The sequence below is a fragment of the Apostichopus japonicus genome, chromosome 2 (assembly GCF_037975245.1).
Source record: "Apostichopus japonicus isolate 1M-3 chromosome 2, ASM3797524v1, whole genome shotgun sequence".
NCBI lineage: Eukaryota > Metazoa > Echinodermata > Holothuroidea > Aspidochirotida > Stichopodidae > Apostichopus > Apostichopus japonicus.
Genome location: NC_092562.1, coordinates 18,877,707 through 18,896,781, shown reverse-complemented (window position 1 = coordinate 18,896,781; position 19,075 = coordinate 18,877,707). Strand labels below are relative to the sequence as shown.

The following is a 19,075-nucleotide window of genomic DNA, read 5'->3' as shown; positions in this document are numbered from 1 at the left end:
GATTCCCCGCCGACAGCAATGTGTGTCGTCTGGCAAGGGTGTTGTTCAATAACAACTTCCTGACATGGACGTTAAATGGATGTGTGCCGAGAGATTGGCTTCGGTCAGCTTGCGAGTCTATAAGCCTTCATGGCTTCTTTCGCGAGTTCCTGCTTGCGGGAAGATCACATATACATACATACATACATACAATGCAATCGCGCTCGTAACGCACATATTTTTGAGGAGACCGTTTCTTGAGTAATTCCCCATCATCGGCTCCATCCCCCAGGTTCGAGTACATTTAGATTTTTGTTGTTGCTCCATTTGATTTTTCACCGTCGCCCATCGCGTCCCAACAATTTCCGAGGGGGGGGGGCACTCTGCCCCTGCCCCCCTGCTGGCTGGGCCGCACTGCCACGGAGTCAACCCAAGCTTCTTACGCGGAATGTGAACACAGCTTGCTATTGGCCCTTTACCACTTCGGTATACGAATTCAGCGCAAGTCAAAAACAGGTAAGAAGTTTATGTTGGTGAATGCATTATGTTAAATCCGAATGAGAAAAATATATACTCTGTTGTATGTTTTCTTATCTGCAATTTTTTTTTCATATTTCGTAGGGAACATTAATTTAGGTTAGTCGATTGATGGGTATATGCGTTCTGACCTGCTATAGAGCGACGGTTCGCAAACTATTGTGTTTGTTTTTTTTGTGTGCATGTTTTGCCCTATAATTCAAATTCACATGTCCCACTGCCTTCGAAGTTGATATACCCCCACCCTTCAATATTGAACTCTCTGCCGCCGCGTTTGTACCCAGTTTAATTAGGTATTACTCCCTTTAGTATATGTGTAGAACATAGAACCGTGAAAACCCGTAGGATGAAATTGGTATGAAAGGTGCGTACACTAATTTGTATCACAAACTTAATAACTTCCAATATCGACAAAACATTGTATATGAAATATTAATTTGTAGTTTCAAATAAATCAGTAATTACACATTAAAAAATGATAAGCTGCCATATAGAAATGCTACAACGCATAAAAAACATATTATGTTCATATATGGCGATATCGGCGTCTCTAATATTGTAACGTGAAAATCAAGCAATTGTCGTCGTTTAAATGGTCGCTCTTTGTACTATTTAGTTTACTGGTTTGTACTAAACGCTTACAGAATGTCTTTTTTCCTCTCGTAAATGCCGATTGGGTGATAAAGTTTGATTGAGCTTCTATTGTATATCGAATGGCTGCGCGTTGTACTACTGTTATATAGACATGCATGCGTTTCGGCGCCACGTCCAGGATGCTGATTTTATGTATGATTGGCACTCGGACGCCAATTAGGCCGGTTGGCGCTGAGCCAAAGTTAGACTGGTCACGGGACAGTATATGTTATGTAGCCTATTTTAAATAGCATGAAAAAAGATCTTGTAAACGTTAAGTCCTTTTTCTTTATTTAAGTTTGCTGTTTTTCTTTCCGCGGGTAATCCGGGAGCCGTCGGCCGGTACAAGTGTCCCCGGATATTTCCCGTTTCCAACACCCGCGTTATACACCGTCTTTTCTACAGCCGAATAGAAGAACGTGCCATATATACCGTATACCATAGCGTATAGGCCTATACTCGTATAGATCAAGGTGGCATACAAAAATTCTTCTAATCCTGCCATCTTTGCAAGTTGTTTCGCCTCCCGCTGTGTGTGATCCTTGGTCATACAAGGAATGCATTATATTCTCTCCATGTCTAGAAACATTTCTATTTTCTTTACCGGTGTTAGTCAGGCGCGTATCCAGGATTTTCTAACCCGGGGGGGGGGGGGGCGCGAATTACTATCTAAGCGGAGCGCCACCATCAGTTGCCGCGCAGCGTACAAGAAAATTTCTGGTTTTGATACCCCCCAGATCACCGGAAACGGCACTTCTCGGGCTTGAAATGACCAACCAGATGTACACTTTTTGCCTGAGAACCAAGTATTTCCTAATAGTTTTTTTTCCATCCATAACCTTTTTGAAGATTGTCAACCCGGCACACGTCATGTTCGACCTGATCGCATCTCCTGTGGGTCTTTGCTTTTGTAGGTGATTCTACGTCGCGGCCCACAATACCCGTCAGCCCCACTTTTCAAGGTTTTAAGCCCCAAATTTGTTCAGAATTTGAAAATTCACATTTCTCGTGAATAAACTCACTTGAAAACATACCCATAATGTTGTACAAAATTTCATCTATGGACAACCAATATAGAAAAACTTCCTTCAACCCCTAACAGACCGGTCAAAATTGCACGAGTAGAGGGAAGTGTGATGCAGAATGTTGGTCAGAAATTTTCAAAAATTCAGACACAGTTAATTTATTGGTGTAGAAATATTAAACCTCTTATAACGGCTATTATAAAACTCGGTTGAAGGAAATGAAAAAATAGCAGATATTTCCGAAACCGAACACTACACACATAGGCGTAGGAGGCGCGGCGGCAGTGGCGGAGCTAGGGGTATTGGTCAGGAGGGGCGAGAATGGTCTGTAGGGGCGCTTTCGACACTATCTAAGCGGAGCGCCACCACTGGTTGGCGCGTAGCGCACAGACAATTTTTGAGTAAAGATACTCCCTAGATCGCCGGAAATGACCCTTTCAGGGCCTGGCTAATTTGCAGATAAACGAAGAATAGGGTGTCATCGCCAAATTACACCAACAAAATGTGAGAAATGTCAATAAGTAGATGAGAGCGCAATAAAAAAGTCAATAATCTAGAATAAGTAAAAAGTGGTAAAGAGCTGAAAAAGGCGCCAGCAGTCCATTTGAGTCCGTCAGGGGGGGGGGGGCATCCGCCCCCCTGACCGTATGGACGCTCCGCCACTGCGCGGCGGGGGTGCAGCCCCTAATTCGCCATTACTAATGTAAAAGAAACTTTTGACATAATTGGACCTCCATGCTTTTTATACATCTACATGAGACATGTCGTTGTTTACATTAGCATCCCGCGGTATACTGCGCAATTTTAACGGACCGTACGGTACATGATGGCATGCGATGTAATAACCGATGCTTGCTTATATGATATTGACATTGACACGTTGAACGCGCGCGAAAATTTTTGGTTATTTTTTCAGGCAAGTCGGACAGTTTTGAGGATTTTCATCCTGGAACGCCTTTTTCATGCTCACTGGTATGATGTGATATCTGCTGTTTGCGTTACTAATTCGAACAGGCGCGTAGCGAGGAATTTGCCAAGGGAGGGGCGAAGCCTGTAGGCAAATTATCTAAGCGTAGCGCCACCATAGGTTGGCGCGAAGCGTACAAGAAGATTTTGGCCGAAAATGCCTCCCAGATCGCTGGAAATGGCACTACCCAGGACCATTTGTTAGCGCGAAGCGTACAAGCAAATTTTGGCCGAAAATGTCTCCCAGATCGCTGGAAATGACACTTCCCAGGCCTTGTAAGTTGCATCTAAGCACTTTCTATTTTGAAATTACTTAGCGATATCATTTAAAAAAAATGCTGAATGGGGGGGGGGGGCGTTCGCCCCCATTCCAAAATGCGTCATGTTCCCCGACGACACGGTCGAGTTCGAGACCAGCCACAGTTGGTTTCATAGCACAATTCTACACACGCGTTATGATAGACCATATATAGTATATATATAGATCATTAGAAAGAGAGGAAAATGGAAACGTCAAAAAAATGGAGTTGTCGGTGTAAGGGGTAGGGTGAGGCACACTTTTACGAAATTATTGATCCGTCACTGGCTACCCTTCAGCGCTGTAATGATGTCACTGTTCCTCTTTCTCTTCCCGGTGTCTTCGCGTTTTTCTTTTACTCCCTCCTTTTCTCCTTCTTCTCTCTTTCTTCTTTTTCTTTTCCCTTCCTTCCTCTCCTCCTCCTCTTTTTCCCCTCTTTTTTCCTTTTTTCTTCTCTTTTTTTCTCTCCTCTTTTTCTTACCCGGGGGGCGCGCGCCCCCAACGCCCCCCCTGGATACGCACCTGTTAGTATAACATTATCAAATTGCAGGGCCTTTTTTAACATAATAACAGGGGGCGGTCCCCCAGTCCCCTACACGGCCCACCTAATCAGCTCAATCCCCCCTCCCCACCCCAGTATAGGTGGCATGTAAAACTAGTAACAATTAATTTAGACCTAAACTCCCCATATGGCTTCCCCTCATCATTATAATGCCCTAGCGTGCTTGCATAAGGCTTCAATTACCTGTGTAAAACAAGGAATAAACCAGAGCCTATAAAGTAACATATTTTCCCTACAAAAGTAACTTTACCGAATACAATTTTTCTAATTAACTTTTTTTTATTATTTTTGGAAGTGTAAATGTCTAAACAATGAGACCTCAAAATAAAGAATGTTTAGATGCAACTAACAGTGCCTGGGAAGTGACATTTCCGGCAATTTGGGAGGCAACTGTTGGCAACTGATGGTGGCGCTCCTGCTTAGATAGTGTCATGATGGTCCCTTTTGGGAAATGGCCCACCCATGCACTAATTTTTTTTCTTCAATAAAGGCCCTGTTTAAAATGGAGTCTGAAATTGATAAAATTTACATGAAAGTATACATTGCCCTCTATTCAAACTTCCGCTCTCTGCAAACTTAACCGCAGAAACCAGCCATGCATGTATTCAGTATCTCGACAAAACGTGCACACCTGAGACAGCAGCAAAAGCCAAAAAAATGATACCAAATATAGAAGACAAAATGGAACATGGCTATCAAAGTGTTTTTTTCTTCTGGGAAGTAGATGTCTCTATAACGTCGTCATCTTATTATTGGAGAACTTTTTACTTTGGACTATAATGTTTGCTTAATATCTGTGTCTTTATTATGGGAAAGATTTCCAGTTTCGGCAGCATTTAAGTTTGATTTGAAATGCAACAGTGACTGTGAACTTTTTGTATAAATATGCATGTAAAGATTTAGCAGCTTGTCTCAATTGTTTAAGCTTTGAATTATAGACTGCTATAGGAATTCACCGCGCCTCTACAGGATCAAGTTGCCTTTTACTGTGTGAATCGACTGGTCAATATGGATAAAACATTTTCGGTGGTGAGTGTGATGTATTATATGCACATAAGAATATAAACTGTATGTTTTATTTGTTGTTTGACTCAAATTTCTGAGTCATTAAGTTTATTCCCCCATAGATCGTAAGAAAAACAGTTTAGTTTGGATTGGTGCACGGTATGGGTTATATAGCTCTGCAATATAGCGTCGCTCTATTCTTGGGAACCGTCCCAACTGTGGGTCGCGGAATAAATTTCGCTGGGTCGTGGGACGAAAATAAGATCAGATTATTTCTTCAAGCATTAGGTCTATATAGCCTAACCCTTTATAGATTTACTTCATTCTGAGCATCGGCAGCGGTGAGTCTAGCAGGTCGTGGCTATACATTGAACTTATACTCCTCACGTCAAAAGTCTCGGTAGTGGGCCTAAATGTTTTCGGACCGACAGAGTACCTTTAACTTGATGAAATGATTAGCATTTCGTTTAAATTTTGTTTATAATTTCCTTCAAGTTTGATAGATGACGTGGTAGAAAAAAACATGAAAATTAGAAATTTTAACATGTATTGGTAACATCTCCTCTTTGTCTCGAATTTAGTCAGTTGTTTGGATATTAAAATGCCTGATCAATAGGCTTCAGTCTTAATTAACAACGCATTAAGTGTGTTTTTTTTTTTGGGTGGGGGGGGGGGTCGAATGATAAACAATCAAGGTCCAAGATTTGAGATCATATTTGTGATTGAATTTCCGACATGGAAACTTGTTTCAAGACAAATAATTCGATTCATTCATGTGCTCGCTTTCATTTTATTAAAAGAAAAACCATAAAAAACATTTTACTTGTCAAATGGTACACTATTATAACACACACTTGTTGTCAGTCAGTCAGTCATACCATGGAGCTATAAACCTGGGTCCCAGGTTTATAGCTCCATGGTCATACAGAGCTGAGCTGTTAAAGTTGTTTAATGACTTCCTCTCCCTCGAAATGGTAATATTATACTTGGAAAAGAGAAATCGAAATCATTTATGAAAACTAAAGCCGGATTTTGAAAGAGATATACTTTGAACAGACCCTGGTGTAAATGAAATGGCAGTAAAAGAATTAAACTTATAAAATAAAACAGGATATTCGGTGGTGATATATATATATATATATATACATATACATATATATATATATACATATATAAATATATATATTAATTGCAATGAGTGGGAAAATCCAGAACAGTGCAAACAAACTTCCAGCCTCCACCTGGATTCGAACACGGGCCTCGCGCTTTATATGCGGACCCCCTAAGCAACTATATGGGCTATGGCCTGATTGTCTGTCCAGAGGTTCGAAACCAGTAAGGAAGCCACTGAAGGCCTTGGCCACCTGTAACGAATACATCATATTACCTTATGCAACTCATTTTTGGCAACAAAGTAGACTGAAATAGATTCGTACCCTCGCAGGAAATAGGATAACGTTTTGATCATTATTCGCTCTCTGAAGTCAGTTTTTCTAACAGGATCGCTGAGTTTCTTATTATGAAATCCTAGATGATGGAGTAACATTGGGAGAAGATTAATTATATGACCAATATTACGAGCAAGTGTTATTAGTTTGCCTCGTTCAATCATTGGCATTTTTCGTCCGACTAGTTTTAATATTAGCTGTAAATACCTTTTCATACATTGCAAACTATATTTCGAAAATTACCCCATTTTTAAGTCAACTGATATTTGGAAAGGAGATGTATATAGGTCTGGCTATGACCGATATTAATTGTTAAGGGATTTAATTAGCATGAAATAGACATATTTAATCAAAATAAGTCAATAATCTGTTTAAATAAATTATGCTCAATGAAAGCCTGAGGGGTAAAACACGGTGGTTTATTATAAACGGACGTGGTAAAACGAAAATAAAACCTTTAAAATGATCCACTTTTAATTATTCTCAACGTTTCGGCTTTTAAATCCAAATGTCGACTTCTAATCTCAACATTTCAACTGTAGATATGAAAGGTCATGATTTTTGAAATTCAAATTCGAAATTTCGATTGTTAATGTCCAAATGATTGACTTAAGACTTCGGACGATCGTCCCCCCCCCCCCGCCTCATGTCCCTTTAAAAAAAAATGTTAAAGCGAACTTAATCTTAAGACTTTTTCGTCAAACTCGGCGAATTATTGAGTCTCTAACAACTGTTTCGAGGCATTCTTGAAAGTTTAATGGAAGCAGGAACTTCCCACCGTGCACGGTGCAAGGCCTACTGGGAGGCCTATGGATATTTCTTTACTGAAATTCGTTGAGGCCTAAAACTTTCTTTAGAACACATTCAAACTTACATCACCTACGAAGCATTAGTTTGGAAAGTTGCCGCTTCTTTATCACCCTGTCACCTCCCCTCTCCTACCGTGCCAATCCCACCCCTCACAGTCTCAAACACACACACACAGAGTACACACACTCACATTCACACATCCATACCGTTTATTTACCATTTTTGCGACAGATGTTTCAATATTCCGAGGTCTCACTATATTTTGTTTAATTTCGGGAATCCTTCTATCGGTTTGAAATCCAAATTCACGGAGTGTTTAGAAGGCATGGTTATTTAATCATTGTCTTTAATGATACCGCAATGGCAAGTCCGTATAGCATATTTATTGCTCTAAACTAAAAAACAGGCTAATAATAAAAAGTCGAAAGATGGAAACGTCTTTTAACTTTGTAATACCTATACATATATGTATAGGGATTACATAATTAGGGATTACGCAACATGTTTGTCAGTTTACGTGAACAAGACCCAAATATATAAAGTCGAATGGATAGATAAATATTTATGTCGCCCTGTTTACAAGGTGGATCCTTGCACTAGTCATGAACACAATGGAGCCAATGCTTTTTAATTTATAGTGTTTACTATATGGGTCTTCAGATTATGATCTCTGTTGACCTCAAACTATACTGACTCTTTGAACTTGTTTTTTATCAAAATGAGGCCATGCATGTACCAAAAATATAATTAAAAATATCATGCATCTTTTCTGACCTATCGTGTTTGCTTAATGGAGTAAAGGAAAAGGGAAAAACGAGCCTAAGCTATTCTTGATTTACACAAATTTATTCATAGAAACCTCCAAATTGCGAACATCGTCTAAACAAACTTGAGAGACCGCCACCCCCCTCCCCACCTCCCCAACTGAAATGGCAGAGTAATAAGTATACTATTCCTGACCCTTCACAGAGGTTATAATATGAGGTTATAATATTTATATAAATTCGCATTGAGCGATCTATAGCAAATCGTTGCGAGCAGTCTTGGCCCCGATAGGACTGATTCCACATGCGAGGACGGTATTCCCAGTAAAAACAGCCTTACGGATAGATACTCCGAGGAATCCTTCAGCAAAAACCTGTCCGTAGGACACTGACTAGTTGTAACCGTGACAACGGCAGCAGTCCGGTTGTCGCGAGCCACCAATAACACTGTACCGAGGAGCTTGAAGGTGGTAGTAAAGTGTCAAGTAGGCCTATACTCAGCGCCGAGTTAATAATTGTTATGTTCACCGATATGTAAGTCACGAGGATTACGACTCCTTTATGTTTTCGAGGGAATCTCATGTTTAGTCGCTAAGAAAATGTCTGTCACGTGATCCTTGTCAAGACATACGAGGCCCCAGTAAGCCCCTCTCAGTTATTAATCATAAAGCCATTTTGTGTTGTAAAGTGTTCTCGTCCGCTCGAGTACTTTATGATTCCATAGCAACAGCAATTTGTTTGTCCGTTCATTTCCGACAACGAGGAAAGAGTCGAAAAGTTTAAGTTCCTATTGTAAGTACGGTTATGCATGCATGTGGTTTAATTGACGCTGCTCGACTAATCACGGCATGACTAGACTCAACTCGACCGCCGTGACCCGAGTTTTCAACTGCCGTGACTAAACCTATGGACTCATAACTGAACCACGCCCCACTGATCGACCGATCCGGCCTGGCACAAAAATGACTGGTTTGCTGTTCACGACCGGAGTTCGTTTAGGTCACATGCAAATGTTATGACCTGTGATTGGTTACATTTTTAAAACTGCGCGGTTTAGACGTGAATCACCGCACATTGTCGAAAAAAAAACGCTACATGTTCCTACCGAAGCCGACGCGACTCAAAACTATTGCCACGTTTTGATCAGTGTCCTGATCAGCCGGGAAGTCTGCGGTGCGGTTAGGGTATGGGCGATACATTTATATCCTTTGAATGAATTACACAAAACTATAATGGCTTAGTTGTAATTAATTACCATTACTTCGGACAAAGCTGGTTCTCGTGGGATTCGGTCAATCGCAATTTTATTCTTCGTTATATCTGGCAGGCTTGACTTGGCAAAAGCGTTTGCGACCTGATGTGTCACAAAAACGCTGTTTAATTTGTGACTCCTTTTCAATTGCGTGAGCCTAGCTTCGACCTTTTCAACATTTGGTAAAAAAAACATAAGCCACCCCCCCCCAATGCAAAAAAAAAAACCTATTTTGTAATGCTACATACCTTACCCAAACAGCAGGCTCCATTTTTTTATCTCAAAATATTTTCAGAGAGAACCACCTCCCCTTAGACCCCTCGCCAAAGACGAAATAACATCTGATCCCCGGCCCAGCCCATAACATAAATGGTGCTGTGCCCCAGTGGACACCCATTCTTAACAGGTCCAGGAAGACTTTGTATCCATTTAACAGTTCAAATGACGTAATTGGGAAGTTCTTTTGTGAAACACATATAGGCCTATAGACGTTGCTATAGTATGTTGATCCACCTCCCCAGATTGATCGTTCTGTTTTTAGCATTTATTAAATGTCCTTTATGCACTTCATTTGAATGACAGAGTGCACTGCTCTTCATTAAACCCTGTGATATTATATATGGACTATATACTAACTATGAACTGCTCTTGTACGTGTTCCTTTCAAATTGAAGTAGTTATACATCAACTTGAAAACTTAGATTTGAAACTTCGTTCTATAGTGTCTTTTATAATGTCACTGTTGGATATTGTAAGGGGTTTCTTTTGCAAAGAGAGGGTCAGAGCCTGGCGCAGTCTGTGGTTTCACGGAAGCAAGAAAGCGTCGCGTAATCCTCATCTCATTCAACAATACTTGTTCAAATCTGAAAGCTAGGCTATGTAAACCTGTAGCCTATACTGTCTATTCCTTTCGAAGGGATTCGTTGTATTCCCCTTCTCGGTACACCGTCATGATCACATGGTAACCGTAACGATGTAAGGGGACAGGGATTGAATAAGGGCCAAGTTGCAGTTGGTTTTTGATCCCCGGGCTCTTGGGTGACTTTCGTTTCTCTATGATTGAGCAACTTATGACATAGTTTTATGAAGGAAAGGAAACGTTCATGCCTTTTAACAAGCTGCTTTGTTAAAATAAATCTCATATTTTTTACTACATTTTCAGAAACCAAACAGCTTTGAAAGTCTATCCACGTGGAGTCGGGTTATAGTGCTCTGGTGCTGTGTTACCTCGGTGACTGCGTCTGGTATGTATCATATTATTTTGACTTGTATACATGTAACGATGCCGGGATGGTAAGATGAACGTTTTTTTCCCCAGATATCTGTATAATTTCAAAGCTGTTCTGTTTCAATTCCATTAAGGTGAGAATAACCTAGAAATCATTTAAATTGAAGTTTTGCCTGGCTCCTACAATAAATAGAAAACACTGCAGCAAATCATAAAATCAACCGATTGACAAGGGGAAAAAGCATTTGAATATTACCGAAAAGTACCTCATATATACCCCACCTCCGAATTATAAAGGGCAAATGACTGTCAAGCGAGAAGTTATGAAAACTTACCGTAACAAGAAACTTGTTCATGCATATTCCGTGATTCTAAATAATAAACAAATTTTTTAGTATGTGCATTACTCAAAAAACCAATATGGTCCAATGGTCACTTCAGCAAACCACTTTCCATTTTAATTCTTCAAATGTTTCTAATGCTGCGATAAATTTTGGCGCTCCATATGTGTAACTTCTATGCTCCAAATACACTATCGATCGACTAACGTATAACCAGAACCAGTGTCAAACACATAAATTAATACCTGTGGTGTCACATGTCGAGTAGTTAACCGCTAGGCCACGTAGTAGTAGTATTAATTTTCAATTCTAGACTCCCAGTCCCACAGTAACATTAGGCTGTGGACCAATACCTTGCCTATTTTCCTGCAGGTAATTAAAATTTCATCACTTATATATTGTGTGTTACATAATATTAATATACGTCAATATTATGCAAAGAACGAACATGTCAACTCATCAGTACTTATAAAGGTTTAGGCCTACTGTTCGGCCTACTTAAATGCGGCCGGCGTAACATTGGGGCCTAAGTTAGCCTAGCCTAAGTTAGGCCTGGACTAACGTTAGCCGACCTAGCCTAATTTGCAGGCTACACAACGCTAAGTTAGGGCCAGTGCCTCTTCAACTTGTTTTGCCTGTTCGAATTCCTGCTACAATTATTGCAAGGTAATTTAGTACCAAATCTACACAAGGAGGACAGCTGTTGAATCAATATGTATCATTATCAATTCTTTAAGCACAAATTAGCTGAACGTAAAACCTGCAATTAGTGGACGTACATACATGACATGGTAATGTTATACTAGTGCTACACAGATGTGACTTGGAGTGATTTACTTCAAGGAAATCATGATTTGCCAACACCTTGCCCGGTGGCAAATCTCAATGAATTAGAATCATTGTAACATTGCTGAGGAAAACACTTCTCCATCTCTCCAAATTCATTTCAAGGATATCGGTAGTCACTATTATTGTATTAAAGGGAAGGAATGATATGCTGTTGAAACTGCACTATAAAACAGTTGAGCATAGTTTATTGTGCAAATTGAAAAGGGGAAGTCTAATTAAACGGATTGGATAAGTCTTTCTCTCTAATTCCCCCTCCCAAGTCTGATTGTCTTTGAATGTGAGAAAAGTTAGATCATTGGAAAGACAACTCTTTAACAAAGCAATCATTTTCCGTTTCAAGCTAAGAAACCAAGTTGAAGTTAGGTTTCTATGATGAAGCCATAGGAAGCTGAAGATGTTTTTCTTGCTTCAGCTCATTGCTGCATTGGAAAGAGCGAAAGGAATTGATATGGAAAAACACAATTTCACATCAATTAACCTCACATTAAACTGTTTAGCATAAGCAGCCCTAGTCAGTTGTAACCCTCCCTGTGGCATTTTGCAACAAAACTCAAGATTTTACTGATTTAGTACTAAAGTTTGTATAAAGAAAATATTTCATGTACAAAGTGACCTAAGATTTGATGTACGGTCCCATGAATATAAGAATAAAACATTCTCTTGACATTAATATAAAAACAGACATTTGAACTGTAATTTAAAAAAATCTTGTTTCCATTGTCACAGCTCGTGTGGATTCCTGTTACGTTCTTGGCGCTGATGAAGAGGAAATAGAAGGTAAGGAATCTGGGTTGACATATTTCTTGACTTTTCATGAAGAGAGTGTCTCACTGATTGTTAGCATTGTTTATATTGGTATCTGCCGAATATTCCAACTTGGGTAAAATCTACGTCATTTTACGGATAGTTCACAACAGATATTGCTTCCTAGAGACAAACGTGCTATTGTCAGAGCTGGCTTGAAATATTTTGATAGAAATCAACCCCGCATTCCGCTGTGGTATTTGAATGGAACTGCTAAACAGAGTCCATATTACTAGTAAACCAATGGTTCGTATCTCATGAACAACATGTACTGTAGGCTATGCAGTAGCCTATAATTGTGTAGCTCCTTCCACCAAAGTGGTGCAGTCTTGCTTCAAATGAGAACTCAATAAGAATTAATGAAAGAATCAAATGTTTGAAAACATTGAATCTTTCATATTAATATTAGAAGTCAGTCATGTTAAGAGTGTAGTAGTAAGACGCAACATTGAACGACCAACGATGATAGGAAGTGCCTTCACAAATGCATGGGCTAATGTTAGATATATTTTTCATTTTTAGTTACTGGTATGGGTGGATAGTGGGATTTTAAAATTCCCCTTTTTGGCCAGTGTCGATAGTAACAATATCGTTGCAACATTAATACTGTTGAATCAAGTTTCCTACAAGTGGTAGTTTCATGTAAGTTACTAAATTGTAAAAGCCATAAAATGATAAAATCTTGGCTGTATCAAAAGCTTTCTTGAGGATGTACATTTTGACCTGATATGTTACAGAAAGTCTCCAATAAAGTTAAATGCCAACGATCCACAAGTTATGAGTCGTGACCGATTGATTCAAGCACTCATTGGTTGTGAATATAGTTTCTGTGCGTCGTCAACACACTATTCTTGTGCAATAGGCAATACAATACAACATAACGTTAGCAGTATACAAGCAATGCTTTGTATAAAAGGTACAGGCAAAGTTATAAGCCAATCTATGCATGATAATAAAATTTAAAAAAAAGGAACTGCCTGTTACCATTTTGCAACCTTTGTCAAAATATTGATTATCAAAGTATTCAACCCATGATTGTTATTATCTGAGGTAAAGGGAAGTTTTGAATGCATCCCTTGAAAACAAGAATACTGTCTGCAGAATCAATGGTTTCAGTCAAGCAGATCGAATAACAATGATTCTTCAACCGGATTTAGCTGCGTCACTAGTTGGATTGTTTTTCTTAAACTGTAATATACAGCTTAATATGTATATAATATATAGCTCTTCAATAATGGTATTCCATTGAATGCATGTCTACCCACTGGCCTTTTGCAATCAGCTGCATGTAGGCCTAGATATAGCCTATATATGATGGTTTGTAATACATTTTTTAGAATAAACATGCAATATTGTAAAAGTCCTCGTCAGTGAATTAATTGGTCGATATGCACACAGGTGAGTGAGCTACAAATAAGAGGTGATTAACTTCTGATCATCTTCTGGTAATCCTCACTCATTTAATTCTTGGACAAATTTGACTCGCTGGCTTCTACATCAGTCAGTTTAGTGGAATTTTGAGCAAATTATATGGCAAGGAATCATCATATAGCCTTCATCAAAAGGGACACCGTTAATGCATTTCACTGAATTTGGGATCTATAGGGGAAGGGGTACATGTATGCACCCTGTGTCTGTTGCCCCTGTACTGTTATCAGGGTTTATACAAGTAACAAAGGTAGTATAGTCAAGTGGGGTAGAAAAAAAACAATTTACCTAAAGTTTGCTCTAAAAATTGATGAGTAAGAGGTATTGTTTCGGTTCCAATGTCCAAGTGTGTGGAGTGGGATTCTCTTAAAGAGAATCTAACAAAAATAACTTTTTTGTAAAGGGAAAGTGTCGTTTTTTGCGAAAAATGTTGTTTTTTTTTACCCCCAAAATTTGCTTAATTCGGGGTAAAAAAAAACAATGCAGGGGTAAAAAAAAACAATGCTAGAAAACAGCTATTTTCTTCATGAATGTATCTTAAAATCATGTTTGCATATAATTATATCTAAGTATGAGCTACTACCTTTACATGAAAAAGGAAAAAAATTGTGAAATTGTCTTAATTCGTAATTATGGATGGCTCGTGTCATATGTCATGCTCAGCCGTATTCATACTGTACAGTGTGTATATGATGCTACACAAATGTGGTGTCATATAGTAGAAACATTAGAGTAGAGCCAATTTCAGTTACTTCTGCCCAATTATTTAACATTTTTGACACATGACAGACATGAAAACTATTTGCCTAACCTCTAAAATCAATTCGGGTAAAATAGGGAGTACATTGGAGCCGGAAAGTACTTGTTATTTTTTACCCCATTCACATCATTTATTGGGGGTAAAAAAAAACAAGGCCCCCCCATGAAGCGTGAATGAAGTTGGAGTAATTCTACCATGGGGGAGTGTAATATCACTAACTGCTATGCTGTAACTGCTGGAATAATTTCCACATCATATAAGCTGGGTATGCAGGAGAAAGTTTCGGATATGTGGTACAAACTTCAAATTTCGCTATTTTAGCATTAGCTTGATTCGATGAAGCGGTGATTGGCAGCGAAGTGACATAGAGTTCCAGAAATTATATAATAATAAACTAGACATATAGGACTATCACCCAAAATAAATTGGAACTTTGGCTAAATATTCCCCTTAGATAAAAAGGGGTTGTTTTTTTTTACCCCAACTACCCCCTTGTTTTTTTTTACCCCAACTGACTATAACTGTAGATAAACATGTGTTTTGAGCCCAAGATAAAATAGATACACTTGTGTTTCGAGCCCAAGATAAAATAGATACACTTGTGTTTCGAGCCCAAGATAAAATAGATACACTTGTGTTTCGAGCCCAAGATAAAATAGATACACTTGTGTTTCGAGCCCAAGATATAATATATGCACATGTGTTTCGAGCCCAAGATATAATAGATACACATGTGTTTAGTTTGGATGGTGTCATCAACCGCCACCGTCGGTTTTCTATGAAAACTTGACTTTACTTATTTTTAGTCTTCCTGTTGATTTATTCTTTAACTGTGATATATTTAGTGTGTTAACTTACTGCAGCTGCACATGGGTGTAAATGATTCAAACATTATAATGGAAAAGCAAGTTGCACATTTTTTTTTTCCAGTTGAATTGCCATGATGGCATCCAACATTCATCTTACTCTTTTCAATGTTTCACCACTGTAACATATCGCCCAGATTTGAACAAAAAAATTGCGGCATCTTCACACGCCTTAGTACCAAATCAGTCCATTGAGCTGTTGTTTAGACCTAGATAGCCGATTCAGAGAATTCTCAGTAATTTTGTTGAACGATCAACTTCCATGCAGCCACAGCAAAATTATAATATTTTTGTATTATTCACACTGTTTTTGCTTTCTTTGCACATATGCTTCACATTTTTAATTTCTTCTCTTTGAAGATTGCGATCCGTCCATTCATGAGGTAGGCGAGACTGTCACTTTACACTGTGGAGAGTTTCCACCGGATCCTCCTCTCTCGGAAGGGTCATCTGTCGCATGGTACAAAGATGGCAACCTCCTTAGCAACGGGAGCTTGAATTTGACAATCGAAAATGTTAGCACGGCTTCTAGCGGAGATTATTCATGCCTACTCAACAGCAGAAGTACACCAAGCCAGCTAGTACAGGTCAAAGGTGAGCTCAGTGATATTATGCAAATTTTGATAATTGTTTTTTTACCATATTTTTTCTTAGTGATTAATCTTTACACTGACATGAAGAAAGTAATAAACTTGCAAAAAAGACAGTATTAACTTAATTTATTTCACAACTTGTTGAAATAGTTCAAGAAAGCTACTGTACTTAAATATTTCTAGCACTCAAGTGTTCCTTTTTGCAATAATTATTGGACAAAGAAAAGGAAAAAAATCATGGGGAAACATAGCATGTATATGTGCCCATCGCTCCAATTTATTAGCAAATGAGAATGACCTTCTGTATTAAGGTACACCCTTGTCGCACTGCAGAATCCCCTACAGAAACAGGATTGGATTGGATTCTCTGAAACAGTTCCTGCTCGTTTGTTATAACTTTTACCATGTTCATTCCACCCCCACCCCCCTCCCCTCCTTGGTCATTTGTCAACGCCCTAACTATACCCACGGTTAGCTAAAGACACTGGTACTATGCTCAAACTGGGAAACATTGGGGATACATATAAGGCTTTAGCCTATGCATGAGTCATCCATTAATTGGTCAAACCATGGGCAAGAAAGAGAAAACAAGAAAGAAAGAAAATAAATTCAAAGGAACAGATGAGTGGATGGGCTCAATACATATGATATGGTGATGGAAGCGACTTCTTCAAAAGGTACGACAGATAGGCAACGTGTTTTTGAGAGACGTGACAAAGAGTCGATGCAGTCTTCACAAGATACGGGAAGGGGGGGTGGGGGGGGGAACGGTTTCATCTGTGTAGTGTGTCCCTTTTTTTTTATTTAAAAAAGAGGGGCAATTCAAATCATGCTCTTCTTCTGTATTGTTTTCTACAAGGTTTATAGATGCAGTGTGTCATAGATTGTCAATTAGTTTGGCATAGGATATGAGAAGGCATGCATTGCTTGCTGTTTTTGTGATCAGTATTAGGTTACATTAAGTTTGAAAGGAGGCCTAATTTGTATAGGTTTGTCACACCGTTTAACTCTACAGACCCCAAACTCCACTGTGTAGTAAGGATATCAGCGTCGCTGTGTTGTCTTAAATGTATATCAGAGTCTTGAGATTCTAGCATCATTGTTGCTCTAAGTTTTGCTTTTATATTTAAGCACTTATAAGCACTTTCAATCAAAGAAAGAGTCCAGTGAACTGATCTATGTCGCTAAATTTCTGTGTTTAGACCCCCTCCCATGCAGTCACTAGCTTGACACCCCCCACACAATAAATTGGACTTTTTTTTTGGTACCTTCTTTTTGCAATGTTAACAGATACTTCTAAATGGAAATTCCCAGCCCCAGATTGTTGGACACGGCTAAGAGGCATCTACAACTGTACATGGCATGAGTTAACTAATGATGAAGATGGCATAGTCACCTACGATGCCTTCCAAACTAGATACCAATGGCACTTCACCCCAGACAATGACGGGACAATGTAAGTAGTACCTCTCAGGGAACTACTTGTCAGTGTAAAAATCTTGGCATGCCACTTTTGAAGGCTATGGACTTTGTGTCTCATATGAAAGACTATGGTTGTTCTGTGTACAAAAACTGATATACATCTTTACACTTCTATTGCAACTGGACCCATTTTGCATACCAGCATTTTGCAATTCGATACCTGATAAATTTGTTCACTGCCTCCTGCCTGACATCATGATATTGAGGAAATTGTCCGAATCAATCACAATCTGAAACTTAGCGCAAAGATTAAATGGTCAAACTAAAAGGGAACATGATCTGACATATAACATTAGAAGACGAAATGCATGGCATGATAATGCCTGATCATCTTTTTAAGTATATTCCACTGGAATTGAAATTGGTTTCCAAACTCTTTAAAATGCTGGCCTCTGGCACAGTAGATAAGATATACCTATAGATGAGATAAGAAAAACAGCAAACAATTTAGTCTTTTGTGTTTGGGAAACATTTTGATGCATAAATGTCTGGCTAAATACTTGAGATTGCAGTCAATTGAAGTTTTCATTTTGGTTAATTAGTGTAAAGCAGTAGAATCTTTGAAAGTCATTAAATTGGAGGACGGAAAGACATACATACACCCATATGTACACACATACATACTATTTCATGATTGTCTTTGCTATTGACACAAACACATAATGAGACCTGATGTTCAGTTATTAATTGTGCATGTATTGCTGTTTGACGTTTTCATGGCCTATAAGAAGTTATTTGTTGCAAAACCGCTAATTTCCACAGAAACTTAAAGGGCCGAATAAATTGTCCAGCTTCCTGTTAATAATGAGTACGTATCTTGTGTTACCTATTTCTTTTTTTGTTTATCACATAGCAATGAAGTCTATCCTATTGTACCCGATGATGGTAGTTATTCCGTTATTACAGTGAACAGTTCTTCAATGCGCTACTATGTCACTGTCTGTGCTGTCAATTGCCTTGGCCACTTTAAATCTCCGCCTGTGTTCGCCTCTGAGTACCATAATGGTTTGTTCTAGTCTATACAAGTCGTATACAAGTCTATGATATGTTTTGTTGATTGAAACTTTTGGTTTGTTGATATGTTGATCTGTTTTATTGATACGTTGATATGTCTTTTGTTGATATGTTTCATTGATCGAGACTTTTGTTTTGTTGATATGTTTTATTGACTGAAACTTTTGTTTTGTTGATATGTTGTTATGGTTTGTTGATATGTTTTGTCGATATGTTGATATGTTGTATAGATTGAGACTTTTGTTTGGTTGATATATTGATATGTTTTATTGATTGAGAAAACATGTTTGGTTGATTTGTTTTATTGATTGAGACTTGTTTTGTTGATATGTTTTATTGATTGAAACTGTTGTTTTGTCGACATGTTGTTATGTTTTGTTTACATGTCGATATGTTTTGTTGATTCAAAGATACACACGAATGAGGGAGGG

At 38.7% G+C, this 19,075-nt stretch overlaps 1 protein-coding gene across 2 annotated transcripts in view; it reads left to right on the top strand.

The window, feature by feature from the left end:
* The first annotated feature begins 4,612 nt into the window (after positions 1 to 4,612).
* LOC139981028 (uncharacterized) overlaps positions 4,613 to 19,075 on the top strand; it is a 26,522-nt gene continuing 12,059 nt past the window's right edge. Inside the window, exons 1-6 of one of the 2 annotated variants that reach the window (XM_071993143.1) lie at positions 4,613 to 5,029; positions 10,442 to 10,523; positions 12,424 to 12,474; positions 15,916 to 16,149; positions 17,439 to 17,604; positions 18,484 to 18,635. In XM_071993143.1, the coding sequence (XP_071849244.1) occupies positions 5,009 to 5,029; positions 10,442 to 10,523; positions 12,424 to 12,474; positions 15,916 to 16,149; positions 17,439 to 17,604; positions 18,484 to 18,635 (706 nt within the window). In that variant the 5' untranslated portion in view covers positions 4,613 to 5,008. The remainder of the gene's footprint in view (positions 5,030 to 10,441; positions 10,524 to 12,423; positions 12,475 to 15,915; positions 16,150 to 17,438; positions 17,605 to 18,483; positions 18,636 to 19,075) is intronic. The other variant, XM_071993135.1, reaches the window with a different exon arrangement.